This window comes from Myxocyprinus asiaticus, chromosome 49 (genome assembly GCF_019703515.2).
Source record: "Myxocyprinus asiaticus isolate MX2 ecotype Aquarium Trade chromosome 49, UBuf_Myxa_2, whole genome shotgun sequence".
Taxonomy (NCBI): Eukaryota; Metazoa; Chordata; class Actinopteri; order Cypriniformes; family Catostomidae; genus Myxocyprinus; species Myxocyprinus asiaticus.
Window position 1 is genome coordinate 11,119,607 of NC_059392.1, and position 14,540 is coordinate 11,134,146.

Consider the following 14,540-nt stretch of genomic DNA (forward strand, 5'->3'; position numbering starts at 1 on the left):
GTGTGTATGTGTGTGTGCATGCATGTGTGTGTGTGGCTTTGTATATCAGTGAAAACCATACATAAATGTTTTATATATGTCCTTTATATATACAGTATATATGTTTCTGTTATATTAGGTAAGCAATTGCACAAACAATTTCAAAAGTACATAAAAAATAAAGGTTACAGATCTAAAAAGGGGAGAAAGTTAAAGCTACACTTGGGAGCTGAAGCTTTCACAATCACATGGCCTCCTTTTGCACAAATATTTTTATCTTCCTGCTTTAGCTACATTCAGGGTTGGGCAGATTATGTTAACAATGTATCCTGGGCTGAATACTAAATATTCTTTATTAAATGTAATCAGCAAAGTATTCTGAATACATCATATAAAAAAGTAATATATTCAGAATACTTTTATAATACATATTTATAAAGGCAAGGCACAGTTGGAAGAATTACATGTGATGCCATTATTATCTTATCTGAACCTACACTATTAACATCTAAGTTAATCTGAATAGCTAGTTTCTTTAAATTAGATGTGGATTTGGACACTTACATTTTTCTTTATGGAAGACAGAAGGCAAACAGAAGGCAGTCAACTACAAAATATTAATATTTTAACATTTTAACCCATTATTTGATTGGACTGATAAAGAATAGCACATTTTGACACAAAATAAGATGAGAAATGCCAATAAACCATATTTATTTATTTTTTGATGATAACTGGATGCCACTTGCAGAAATTAAACAAAATAGTGAGGTCATTTGACAACAATGTAGTAGGCTATATTTTTACTAGGTTTGCTTGCATATTTCCACACAAAGGCATATTTATTAATTTTATTTGATTTTATTAAATACACTTTTATTTTTGGGTGCTTTTGATTCTTTAACCATTCTTTGTTTCATTTTTATTGTTGTATTATATTTTTTGTGAATCACTTTCTTATTAGATGTTTTGCAAAAAGTGAGATATAAATATTAATAAAAACTGTTTCTTACTTGATTGACAATAATCTTTTTCTTTCACATCTGCCCTATTTTGTGTTCATTATAATAGACATTTTCTAAAAGTATTCTAACAAAATGTATAAAGTAACTGTATTCTGAATACAACAGCTTGAAAACGTAACAGGGGCATACAGTGACTTCATTTTTGTATTCTGAATAGGTAACAGCGTTATATGTATTCCCTTACAGCCCAATCCTGGCTACAATGTCTTGTGTTTTAAGGTCATTTTAATGGACAATTTCTCTGTCCTTTTTGGGTAAACCTGCCTTTGGTCATAACTAAACTTTGGCAAATTGTGTAGTTACTGCATTTTGCCTTTGCATTTTGTCTGTTGCATTGTGTCTTCTAAGGGGCCTATCACATAAATACATTTTGCATCTGTCTGCACTGTTGTTTTTCTATCTAAACATGTGCTAGACGAACGTCATTGACCATTGTGCTGCATCTCGCTATTTTTCAGTGTCTTTTTAAAAGCACGTCTTGAGACACTTGCGTTTGTTCTATTCGTGCGCTGTATCCAGCTTTGTGTGCACAAAAATGTGCTCAGTCCGAAGGGCATCTAAAATAAAAATACAATTTTCAGGTTTTGCACTGCAAAACATGCAAAGTTTCCCCACTGTTCTTGATGTATTGATAAAAAGTAAGCTTTCTTATTTAATTTGCAAACTTTACAATAATACACATTTAATCTGACCTGTTATTGAGTAGAAGACTTGAAATATAGCGCACAAGCCATATGGACCATGTTTATGATAATTTAATGGTGCTTATTTGTTATTTTGGACCCTCACTCAAAAAAATTATGATTTACGCATTTCAGTTTTATAACAAAATTCCATCAAACTGAATTAAGTAAGCTTAAAGATTTGTTTTATTAGTCATTTAATTTAGTTTAAAAATACACAATTCAATTTGATGGATTTTTGTTCCAAAATTAAAATGCATAAATCTTAAAAATAGGCTAAAATATTTTTTTGAGTGTTGACTGCCACAGTCCATTTTAATTTTTTAATATATGGAAAATGTGGCTAGGATATTCCTCAAAGTTTCATTATTTGTCACACATAAGAAAGTCGAACAGGTTTGGAACAACCTGGGGGTATATAAATGATGACGTAATGAAGGATATTTAGTCATTTTTGGGTAGACAATTCCTTTAAAGCAGTTTCCATATACAGACACTGCAAAACAATACAGCAATATTTAATGGCTTCAGTCTGATGATATCATATTCATAACACAGAGGGTGTGGACGACAAAGATTGACAAGAATAATATCATCTCACAATCAGTATTACCGATAACACAAGCTGAAGGAAAAGGAGTTGTGTCCCAATGTGCTGAACTTTATGTCTCCACCCAATGCCTCCTTATATTTATTCTCTTGTTTTGTCTGTAACATCTCACATCATCATCATGACCATCATCTCTTTGATCCTCCTGGCCACTTTGCTGCCAAACCTGGGCTTCACTGGTAAGACTGATTGGAATATTAATCACCAAGAGTCAATTTACCTTCTTAATTATTGTATGAACCATATGAACTGGCATCATTGGTTTGGTTTCAGAAACATTAAGTGAATAGTTCACCCAAACATGAAAATTATGTGATCATGTACTCACTCTTATATCCAATTTTTCTGTGGAACACAAAAAGAGATGTGAGACAGAATGTTAGCCTCAGTCACCATTCACTTTGATGCAATGAAATTGAATAGTGACTGAACATTCTGCACAACATCTCCTTTTGTGATCCATTGAAGAAATTAGAGAGTCTAATATATAATAAAAATACAAAGTTTGCATTTCCTGTAAATGCCTCAATAATTGATTGTTATTGTTTTCCAATGAAAGATATATATTTATATTTTTTTAGATATATATGTTTTCTAAATGCATTTTCTAAAGAAAAATCAGTAAAATTATCCATTATGACTTATATTCAGAGAATATATCCCACTGGCATTTTTACTGGAAACAAGACAAAAATACAGATTAAGAAAATATACCTCCTAATAAAAACTTCTTGCTTATATAATATTAATATAATATTATATATTGTAATGCATACTGTCTAAACACACACACACACATACTATATATACATATATATATATATATAAACTGTAATGTATATACAGTATATATCATACACAGAAGCAAATATAGGCTAATGCACTGCAGTAAGTAATCCACCACAAATTACTAACTACTTCTCTAAAATTATAATCTGATTTTTTACCGATTACTTCACTGAAAAAGTAGTCACATTAATAATTACTTTACTTTGAAGTTACTTTCTAAAACATTTCTATTTTTTTTTCTGCTCAACAAATTCAAAATAATGTCTATTTTCTCCTTGTTCATTGTCGCAAACCCTTCAGTTGTAACAGAAACTCAAACAGACGTACATATGAACATATGAATTCACATTTTAATTGTAATACACGAATACTTTTTAATAAAATATTTGTAACCCAAGTAATGTACTTACGTAAAAGTAATGACTTTCACTGAAAGTCAGTAACTGTAATCTGATTACAATAATTTTAAATGTAATGCATTACACTACTTTTTGTTCATGTTAGTAAATAGATTACAGTAACTATTCACTTTGTAATCCAGTTACACCCAATACTGACTGCAGTTCAATATGATTAAGCCTGTCTGTTAATTAATGCTTTTTCTTAATTACAGCTAGAGAAAAAAGTACGAAAAAGCAAGAAAGTCAACTGGATATCGATCTTGCAGAAAACAGATGACAACTGGATATCGATCTAAAATAAGACGAAGCAGATTCTGCTTTCAGAGTTGCAGGCTGGGGAAAACTGAAAACTAATGGCGAAGTTAGCACACATCTCATGGATGCAGACATGACGGTCCTAAGTGATAGAGATTGTGAATCAAAATGGGGGCAGTATTTTGTAGCCTCAATGATGATGTGTGCAGTCGGCCGTGGAGGAACCTGTTAGGTACGTACTGTAGAGACAATATCATTTGATTCTCAGATAGATTGTTATGACAATGTGTGTCTCTTTGAAAATAAAATAACAAAAAAGGGGGATTGATTGCATTTTAATGAAACAAACCAAAAAAATCTCTTGAATTTTCCCCCAGATCTTCAAAAAATAAATGTTTTACGTGTCAAGCATCAATAAGTTGTCTTTATTGTTACAAACTCATTTCACAAGATTCATTTCGCATGTTTATATTTACATTTTCAAATTCTTGCATAAACACACTATGGGCAAGTTGTCACATTAAAAAGCATATAGGCTTTTAGCAAAACTTCAACAGTTTTGAAACAATAAACAATTTCACTAGTATTAGTAAGCAAGCAAAGAATAAGTGCAGCCCAACAGTACACTGACACTAAATTGGCATTAACTTTCTCAAAAAATACCCTACTTCAACCATTTATAGAAACTAACCATACACTAATGTGCAAAATTATCCTTATAAACAACAACCCACAAGGCAAAAACCCAATAAGATAAGATAAACAGTTGAGTCATAACCCAAAAATAGGTCGCTGGTCAGTTCTGAAAGTGTCATGGAAAACAGGGAAAAACCAGTGCTATATGCAAATGATCAAATGTAACTAAGCATATAATCATGCAAACTAAATAGACTTATCAACTTTTAAAATGGAAGACAAAACGCTTTCCATATCTTTCGTAGCTGACCTCGAAAACTGTGCATCTGATCAAAGTCTAGGATTTTTGGTACAAATTAATTTGTCACTTGGAAGAATCTAGCAAATCTACAAAGATGGATACCTTTTTAAAAAGGTAAAAAAAAATGTTAGCCGTACTACATTAAATGTGGGTTCACTTGTTAAATGTCGCATGCGACTCTTGGAGTTCTTTCTTTGTCACCATGATTATTGCTTTGCTAAAAGGCGGGATGAGTCAAAATAATTTTTGGGGTAATACACACTATGCCGCAAATGCTGTTGATTAGCATGTACTGAACCCGGAACATTCCTTTAACAATAGTTAACTAATGTTGACAAATACAGCTTTATTGTAAAGTGTTCTGATTTTCAAATTGCACATTCTTATCTATTTAATTGATTGCTTAATTGATTTATAAACTTATTTCTTGATTTATCAGTTGATGTAACGATTCTCCAATTTATTTACTGAATTCTCAAATGATTAATGAGAGGCATATATGGGCCCCCTTAACTTTCATTGCAGAGCAACTGTTTGAAGAGGATCTTGGCTGTGTCTTGAAGGTATCCCTCTGGCAGCCAAAGTCTTGCGAGAGGTTCAATTGCTGTAACTAAGGTTAAGGTCAGGGTTAGGTTTAAAGTTAGGAGTAGGTGTAGGATTGTGGCAGCGGGGCCGTGGTCGAGCGTTCGTCCGGAGAGAGAGAAAGCGGTAAGGGTGCATACACCTGAGCCAGATAATGACTAACACCTGTTTCCAATTGCAGTGAGCTTGGGGAGAGCGGTATAGAAGAGCGACCACGCCAGAAACGAGGGAGAGAGCTACCGGTCTGAAAGAGACTGTGTGTCTACCCAGAGACTGAATGTGTTTAAGCATTGGTGTAAAGCCATTTGAGTTTGTTTATTATTAGGGTTACCTTCTAGACATGACCGAGAATCTTGATATGCATGTCAGTCAGGCCACATTAACACTAATACATTTTCATTCGAATATGCATTAAATTCGCTACATTCACTACACTCTCATTCACACTTTAGAATGACAATTTTCTCCACCAAAAACGGGGCATTTTGAAAATGATCCCCATTACATATTTTTGAAATTGATGATGTTAGGAACTGAAAATGTAGTTTTCAAATGAAAAGTCAGTGTGGATGTGAACCTAAATTCAACATGTTTCTAGCAACGTACCGGAATATTAATAATACATATAGTTTAATGAAACAGACATTTTAAGTCTATCACTCTCGAGTACTGAGGTTTGATACCGCCAGACAAACGCAAAAACAGATTTTAACACTGGCAATGCATTGGACAAGCTCTCATGTCTGCATTTTCGTACCTGCGAAAATATGTTTCTGGTCCATTGTTTTGGAACATTTTACTTTAGTCTTGGCATTGGGGGCGGATCCATGCACCTCTATGACATGGTCCCAAATGGCAATTTTTGTCTGGCCCAGCTCCGGTCCACATATTCTGTTTTTCCTCAGCCCACATACAGCAATGAATTACGGCCCTCTAGTGGCCCAGACCGGATTTTCAGATAAGAACCACACATCAGCCGTAACTGGCACAAATCTCAGCCGATCAGTAGCCCATAACCGGTTCTGCACTGGGCAAGAACATGTATAATATCAGTACTGAATCTCAGCCTTATGTATACCAAATAAACACCAGCCTTTAACCAGAAACCCCATAACTGAGCCACACCAAAGCCTCATCTAACCCAATTTCTGAACAGAATCTCTTCTCAGCCATAATATTCCCAAATCATGTACATGTTGAATAAACCACAAAACAACTATTGCATGAAAAGTTTTCATTTTTGTATATAAAAAATCAGGTCCTGTAAACAAATTACAATTTAGTTAATTTTGAAAAGTAATCCATATGACTCAAGTGGTTAAATCCATATCTTCAGAAGCGGTATGATAGGTGTGGGTGAGAAAGATCAACATTAAGTCCTTTTTTTTTTTTTTACAATAAATCTCCACCTTTGACCAGCACCGACCAGTATGTGGCTGAATGTGTGGAAGTCACTTCCACACAAGAATGTGAAAGTGTATATTTACAGTAAAAATTGATGTAAATATTGATCTGTTTCTCACCCATACATATCATATCACTTCTGAAGACATGGATTTAACCACTGGAGTCATATGGATTACTATTATGCTGCCTCTGTGTCCTTTTTGGACCTTCAAGGTTCTCATCACCATTCACCTACAGAAAGACATACACATCTGGGATGGCATGAGCATGAGTACATTTTGGGTAACCATTTCTTTTACTAAATAGATGCATACTAAAACATATATACATTTCTGCACTTGTGATTTTAAATCATGCTGCATTATCAGAACCTGCTAAAAATAAGATAAGCACCTGAACAATAAAGCACTGTAAATTATAACAGATTATATCACTGGAGATGGGAGATAAAGTAACTTATGGTCAGTGTTGGGTGCAACAGACTACATCTGAATAATACAATCGATTACTGTTTCATTATGATAACATATTGATTACATTATATATCAGGCACCACAATAAATTAGTAGCTAAGTAATTTGTTTGGTAGGCCTTGTGTGATAGCATTAAAATACTTAAAGTGGTCTCGTTCCTCATGTACTTAGACTACAAAAATAACAACTTACAAGAAGACACAAGGATAATATCACAGTGCAATGCAGTGTTATCATAGAAACATTGCTTACCTCGCAACACTCATGGAAGAAAAAGAGGCATACAGACACACGTGCCTGTGTGGTTTTGATTCACATTCGGCGGGAACAGCAGTTTAAATTTAAACACCCAACTGCCAGTGATCCAGATGTAGAAAAGAAAGTCCCAACTTAAAGGTAAGAGATCCTATCACATTTTAGATTCAGACATTGCCTAACAGTCAACTCGTGTACGCGCATGCGCTTTAGCTGAACCAGTCAGAAGTAGTTTTTTTTTTTATTTTTTTTATGTAATCTGTGCTAAAGAAGCTCAATTTTAACTTTGGAGTCAGATATTACTGCTGAATTTAAATGTGTTCTTTGAATGTAATCTTAACCTATTTTTAATAAATATCAAACATTTTCAATATTTAACAAATGTGATGGAAAAAATAAATATATACAAACATAGGTCATGCATGTGGCATACGAAAGACTTATAACAATGGACAATGTCTTGATATTTTTGATTATCAATTATTTTAACATTTATTGAAATTATTATTTCTGAGAAGTATAATAAAATCTAGGGATCCATTAAAAATATATATAAAATCAACCTAACTTTTCAAATGTGCCTCATGATTCATACGCCTGATCTGGGCCAGACACCTCCCACCAAAAATCGGCCCTCATGTTGTTTGCCATCACGTATGAAGAGCCACTATTGCCAGACATGGCCCATCTTTGGCTGACAGGAAGCATGCCATTGCCGACATGAGGCCATCAGTCCCAGCTTGAGGCCACACTCAGGCGAAGTCTGTCTTAAATGACTTAATAACTGAGTTTGTTGATGCCTCATGTAGAGGTTTCTCATGTAAAGTATTATTTGAATGTTATCCATCTTTTTCTCAGCTCATATAGTGTTTGACAAGGAAGAACAACCCCACTCCAGATCTTACATGGTTTCTCTTCAGTACTATGGGTACCATATCTGCAGCGGATTCCTAATTTCTGATGAGTTTGTTATGACTGCTGAGCATTGCAGGCAAAAGTACGCAGGCAGAAATGGCCATAACGTATTTATTTCAACCGAAAGCAGCATATGTCCATTAAGGTCTTCTGAAAGAACACAAACTGTGATTTGTTGTGAAGTTGATTGTATTGTATTAATAATACATGTTTTTTTCAACAGTTATGAGATTCTGACAGTTGTGGTAGGTGCACATGATCTAACGAATTGGAGGGAGAATTCTGTCCATATCAGAGTGAGGTCCTACCACAAGCACCCATACTTTCCTGAAGATTCCAGTTGTTTAAAATTTGATCTATTCAGTACTACTAAACTGACTCATACTAATTTATGCCATGTCTGTTTGTTTGCTCTTGTAAAACTGAAGGCGATTTGCTACCTTCATTTTAAAGGCCAAGTTTAACTTTCCCAGTTTAATGTGCAAAAAACGTCTACAAGCAAGCCACTGGGAGGCTTACAAAAATCGTAAGTTCATGGTAAATTTGCTGCAAACATGCCACAAATTCGCCACTGTTTATTTTCAAATGCAAATTAGCTTTGCGGCAAACTTGTGGCAAATTGTCCATTGTTGCTAAAGGTTTGCTGCAGATTCACCACTACTGGTGAAGAGCTGCAAACTTCTGGCAAACATTTGCGGCAGATCACAAGCTCATTTGCATGTGAAAATAATGAGTGGCAAATTTGCGGCTACTTTGCCTGAACTCTAGACTTTAATCAAACTCACAAACATAACACAGAAAACAAAGTGAAAAATACATTACTGCCAGACTTATTACACAAATTTGGCGACAGTAGGTTTAAAGTTTTTCCGCTTAAATCGGTTTGTGCTTCCTGAAATTTCAATCACTGCCCCCAGTGGCTGAAGCTGGAAGTGTTTTGAACATATGGGCACATGTGAGCACCAGTTTCCAGGTGAAATGTCCATAGAGTGGTGCCAAAAGCAAGTTGTTTTTTTTTTTTTGTTGTTGTAAATTATATAATACTGTATTTTATTAACTCTACCCCCTAAACTAAACCCCAAACCTAAACCTAACCTTCAATGGAGTAAAAATTGTATTTATAGGAAATGTGCAACCTCCTAATCATGCTCAGTATTGATTATGTGAACACAATTCATTCCCGGTTTCAATAGAGGACCAGAACCTGCATGTTCGAGGTCAAGTCTTATAGAATATGATTAAATCTGCCTGTATATAATTGTAATGATGCTGTTTTTGGATTACAGCTAAAGAAAAGAGTCAAGCAAGATGAAAATGTCAAGTAGATATCCATACCGAAGAAAGAAGAGAACGTCAATTCAAGTTCTGTTTACAGTGTCGCAGGATGGGGAAGACTGTGCACTACAGGTCCAGTGAGTGATTGCCTCATGGAGGCAGATGTGAAGATCATGAACAAAATAGAATGTGCTAATAGATGGGGTGGAAGTACTCACCTTCACAGATGATGTGCACGTATGATGATGGAGGAAGCTGGAAGGTATTTTTAAGCAATGTCATTAGATTCACAGACAAGCTATATGTAAAAGATGAAGCGAGAAGCAGTTTTTCCTTCTTAAGGTGAGGCTTTATTTCCCCTCTTCCTCGACACCACTTAACAGTTTACCTTTATGCACTGAACTAAACACTAACACACACTGCTTTCACAAATAAACTTTCATTATTAGAAAAATCCTTGCTCTGGCTCGGCTCTGTCGTATCCAGTCTCTCTCTCGACTAAGTGTTGTGTCGCTCTATTTATGCCGCTCTCCCCGTGCTCACTGAAATTAGAGACAGGTGTTAGACATAATTTAGCTCAGGTGTAAGCCCCCTTACCGCTTTCTCTCTCTCCGGAGAGATGCTTGACCACGCCCCCGCTGCCACATATCCCCACCGCCCGACTCAGGCCGGGGCGGCATCCGGTCTGCCTACCACTCCCCCCCCCATTCCTGGAAAGGAAGTCGGCGACAGCCATCTGCGCCCCCGGTCTGTGGACCACCTTGAACTTAAAAGGCTGAAGAGCCAGATACCAACGGGTGATCCGGGCATTAGTATCTTTCATGCGGTGGAGCCACTGGAGTGGGGCGTGATCCGAGCAGAGGGTGAAGGCCCGCCCCAGCAGGTAGTATCGGAGAGTGAGGACCGCCCACTTGATGGCGAGACACTCCTTTTCCACGGTGCTGTACTTAGTTTCCCTTAACGAGAGCTTACGGCTAATGTACAGCACCGGGCGCTCCTCCCCCTCCACCACCTGCGAGAGTACGGCCCCCAGCCCCCTGTCTGAAGCATCTGTCTGTAAAATAAAAGGGAGAGAGAAGTCAGGTGAGTGTAAAAGCGGCCCCCCGCAAAGTGCAGCTTTATCTTGCGTAAACGCCTGTTGACACTGCTCCGTCCACTGGACCGGATCTGGAGCTCCCTTTTTAGTGAGATCAGTCAGCGGGCTGGTGACATCCGAATAATTAGGTACAAACCTTCTATAATAGCCAGCCAGCCCCAGGAACTGTCTCACCCCCTTTTTGGTCTTGGGTCTCGGGCAGGTCGCAATCGCCGCTGTCTTGTCAATTTGGGGACGCACCTGCCCGTGGCCCAAGTGGAAACCCAGATACCGTACCTCCACCCGTCCAATCGCGCACTTCTTCGGATTCGCTGTGAGTCCCGCTCGGCGCAGTGATCTCAGAACTGCCCTCAGATGTTGCATATGCCGCTGCCAATCATTGCTATAAATGATGATGTCATCCAAATAGGCAGCGGCGTAAGCTGAATGTGGTCTGATGATTCGGTCCATGAGACGCTGAAACGTAGCCGGGGCCCCAAACAAACCGAACGGAAGTGTCACAAATTGTTGTAATCCAAACGGTGTGGAGAAGGCGGTTTTCTCACGGGAAATTGGTGTCAAGGGGATCTGCCAATAACCCTTCGTCAAATCCAATGTCGAATAAAATCGAGCAGTACCGATTGAGCAACTCATCAACGCGAGGCATTAGATACGCATCAAATTTAGACACCGCGTTGACTTTCCTATAATCCATACAGAACCATACGGACCCATCGCTCTTAAGCACTAGAACAACTGGGCTGGACCAATCACTGTGGGATTCTTCTATTACCCCCATATCAAGCATCGCATCCAATTCTTCCCGAACAATTTTCTTTTTGTGTTCGGTTAATCGATAGGGGCGGCTACTTACCACCACCCCCGGCTCGGTCTCAATGTGGTGATGGATGAGGTTTGTACATCCCGGTAGAGGGGAGAACACATCCGCAAACTCCTGTTGCAACCTAGCAACCTCCGCGAGTTGGCTCGGTGAGAGGTGGTCTCCGCAAATGACCGGGGTGAACTGTTTATGTTTTGAACTCACCTCCGGTCCAAGCTCCGCCTTATCGGGAACTACAGTGGCCAACGTCACGGGAACCGCCTCCCTCCACAATTTCAGGAGATTGAGGTGGTATATTTGACGAGCGTCCCCTCTGTCGGTTCGTTTAACCTCATAATCGAGATCTCCCATTCGTCGTGTGACCTCAAAGGGTCCTTGCCACTTGGCGAGTAATTTAGAGCTCGATGTGGGAAGCAATATAAGCACTTTATCTCCCGGTGCAAATTCCCTTAGCTGAGTTCCCCTGTCATACAGTCGGCGCTGTCGTTCTTGAGCTTGGAGCAAATTCTCCTGTGTTAGGTGCCCCAAAGTGTGGAGCTTTGCTCTAAGATCAAGAACGTACTGAATTTCATTTTTACTGTTTGAAGGTCCTTCCTCCCAGGCCTCTCGCAATACATCAGCACGCCGCGTGGGCGTCGCCCATACAGCAGCTCGAATGGGGAGAAGCCAGTGGAGGCTTGCGGGACCTCTCGTACTGCAAATAACAGGGGGTCGAGCTATTTATCCCAGTTTCTAGCATCATCGTGCACGAATTTACGAATCATGTTTTTGAGGGTTTTATTAAATCGTTCCACCAGGTCATCCGTTTGAGGATGGTATACGCTGGTGCGAATCGATTTAATATTTAACAACTCGTACAGTTCGCGTAGTATCCATGACATAAATGTTGTGCCCTGATCGGTGAGGATTTCTTTCAGAATCCCCACCCGGGAGATTATTTTGAAGAGTGCCTCCGCAACACTGCGTGCTGAGATGTTGCGAAGAGGCACTGCTTCCGGATATCGCGCTGCATAGTCCACTAGGACCAATACAAAGCGATGTCTGCGTGCTGACCGTTCTAATGGCCCGACGAGGTCCATTCCAATTCTCTCAAAGGGGACCTCGATCAGAGGGAGAGGGCGCAATGGCGCTTTTGGGGTGGCCGGTGGGTTAACCAGCTGGCATTCGCGGCATGCCGCACACCACCTGCGGACATCGCCGCCAATGCCCGGCCAATAGAAACGGACTATTAGACGGTTCAATGTTTTCCTTTCTCCTAGGTGACCCGCCATGGGATTATAATGAGCCGCCTGGAATACCATTTCCCGGCGGCTCCTTGGAATCAAAAGTTGGGTTGTATCCTCTTTGGTCCGAGTGTCCTGTGTCACTCGATACAACCGCTCATTTATAATTGCAAAATAGGGGTATGAAAGTGCGATGTCTGGCTGGAGTCGTTGACCATCGATGACTCTCACTTGGTCAAAGGCATGTTTGAGGGTTTCGTCTCGCGACTTCTCCAAAGGGAAATCCCCGTCAGGGAATTCCCTGAGAAGGGGAGGGGCCGCAGCCTCTCCCCCTCTCTCGTCATCATGACGTGGAGCTGTCGAGGACGGCCCCGGCTCCGCCTCCCCTGCCAGAGCATTGCACATCACACATCTCCCTATTTTCATACAGGACCCATCCACGCAAATTCCCTTTAATAAAATTCTAAAATCAGGCCAATCAGTCCCCAAAATCAGCGGATGGGTGAGGCGGGAACTAACCGCGGCCTCCACTCTATGCTTTTTCCCCCGAAATTTAATTGTCAGGGTCACCACCGGATACTTGTGAATATCCCCATGTGCACATTTCACCTTCACCGTTTTGGTTGTGACCAATGCCTTGGGTTGAACCAGGAGTTGGTGAATAGTGGTTTGATTACACCCGGTATCCACCAACGCTTGGTGAGTACCCCCCTTGACACTTACCGGTATCCGATACGCTCCGGCCCGGTCGGGGGCAGCCTGTGGGAGGTCAGAGACCCGAACCACCGTCCCCAGCTCCATCAGAGGGCACTGACCTCAGAAGTGGCTCGGGTCTCCGCACCTCCAGCAGGCCGGCCCAGGCGCTACGCCCGCACTTGCGTCGGCGGGCGCCCCCCCTGAGGGGGAGAGCGGCGGAGCATTGGAGTAGGGGAAGGTGTCGCCTCCCACACCCGGGGAACTGGTCTCAGGGGCTGAGTTCCTCCTCGTCTGCGTGGGGCAGGAACAGGACCTGGAGAGAGAGCAGACGAGAGAGAGAGAGGGGAGGGGGAAGAAATAGAGGGAGGAGAGAAAACATAGGAGGGATCTTCCGCCCTAGGGATCGCCACCATGTGGTCCTCCGCAAGTCGGATAGCTTCCTCCAACGACGCTGGGCGGTGGCACTGGACCCACTCCGCCGTCCCTTTTGGCAGTCGAACTGTGAACTGTTCCAGTACCACCTGGTCAATAATTCCCTGGACGTCGTGATCCCCTGCTAGCAGCCATCTTTGGCAGGCGTCACAGAGCCACTGGGCAAAGACAAACGGGCGGTTGGAGTTTTCCAACTTCAAGCTCCGGAAGAGTTGACGACTTTCCTCCGGAGTGTGACCAACCCGTTGCAAGATGGCTCTTTTTAGATCTCCGTAGGCCAGGAGGCTCGACGCTGGCAGTTGTTGAGCCGCAAGCTGGGCTTCCCCGGACAATAGCGGAATCAATCGTGCTGCCCATTGGCCGAGCGGCCAGCCCCAGATCTCGGCGGTCCGCTCAAACAAATCCAAGAAGTCCTCGGGGTCGTCCGCCGCCCCCATTTTCTGTAATGCTGGTGGGGGTAACGGCGTGGGTGTTTCCGGGGTCACGGCTGAGGATGCCCCCTGGCTGAGGAGGCTCCGGATCGCCTGCCGGTCCTCGGCTTGAGCATGCATGAGCTCGACAAACCGGCGGTCTTGATCTTGTCGGAGCTCAAGCAGCGTTTGTTGGTGGTTCTGATGTAGGCTGGCGAGGGCTTGGAGGATCTCCACCAACTGGGAGGACTCTACGGGACGACCTCCATCCATCTTC

The 14,540-nt window shown here is 40.8% G+C and overlaps 1 protein-coding gene across 1 annotated transcript; it reads left to right on the top strand.

The window, feature by feature from the left end:
* Window positions 1-2,418: 2,418 nt before the first annotated feature.
* LOC127438079 (cathepsin G-like) lies at window positions 2,419-9,623 on the top strand. The gene is made up of 4 exons (XM_051693360.1): window positions 2,419-2,476; window positions 8,255-8,387; window positions 8,535-8,650; window positions 9,598-9,623. The coding sequence occupies exons 1-4, from the start codon at window positions 2,419-2,421 to the stop codon at window positions 9,621-9,623; spliced, it is 333 nt and encodes a 110-aa protein (XP_051549320.1).
* The last annotated feature ends 4,917 nt before the right edge of the window (window positions 9,624-14,540 follow it).

Coding starts and splice junctions, on each gene's coding strand:
- LOC127438079 (XM_051693360.1), top strand. CDS start 2,419: ATGACCATCATCTCTTTGATCCTCCTGGCCACTTTGCTGCCAAACCTG. Junction 2,477..8,254: donor GCCAAACCTGGGCTTCACTG/GTAAGACTGATT, acceptor TCTTTTTCTCAG/CTCATATAGTGTTTGACAAG. Junction 8,651..9,597: donor ATACTTTCCTGAAGATTCCA/GTTGTTTAAAAT, acceptor TTTGGATTACAG/CTAAAGAAAAGAGTCAAGCA.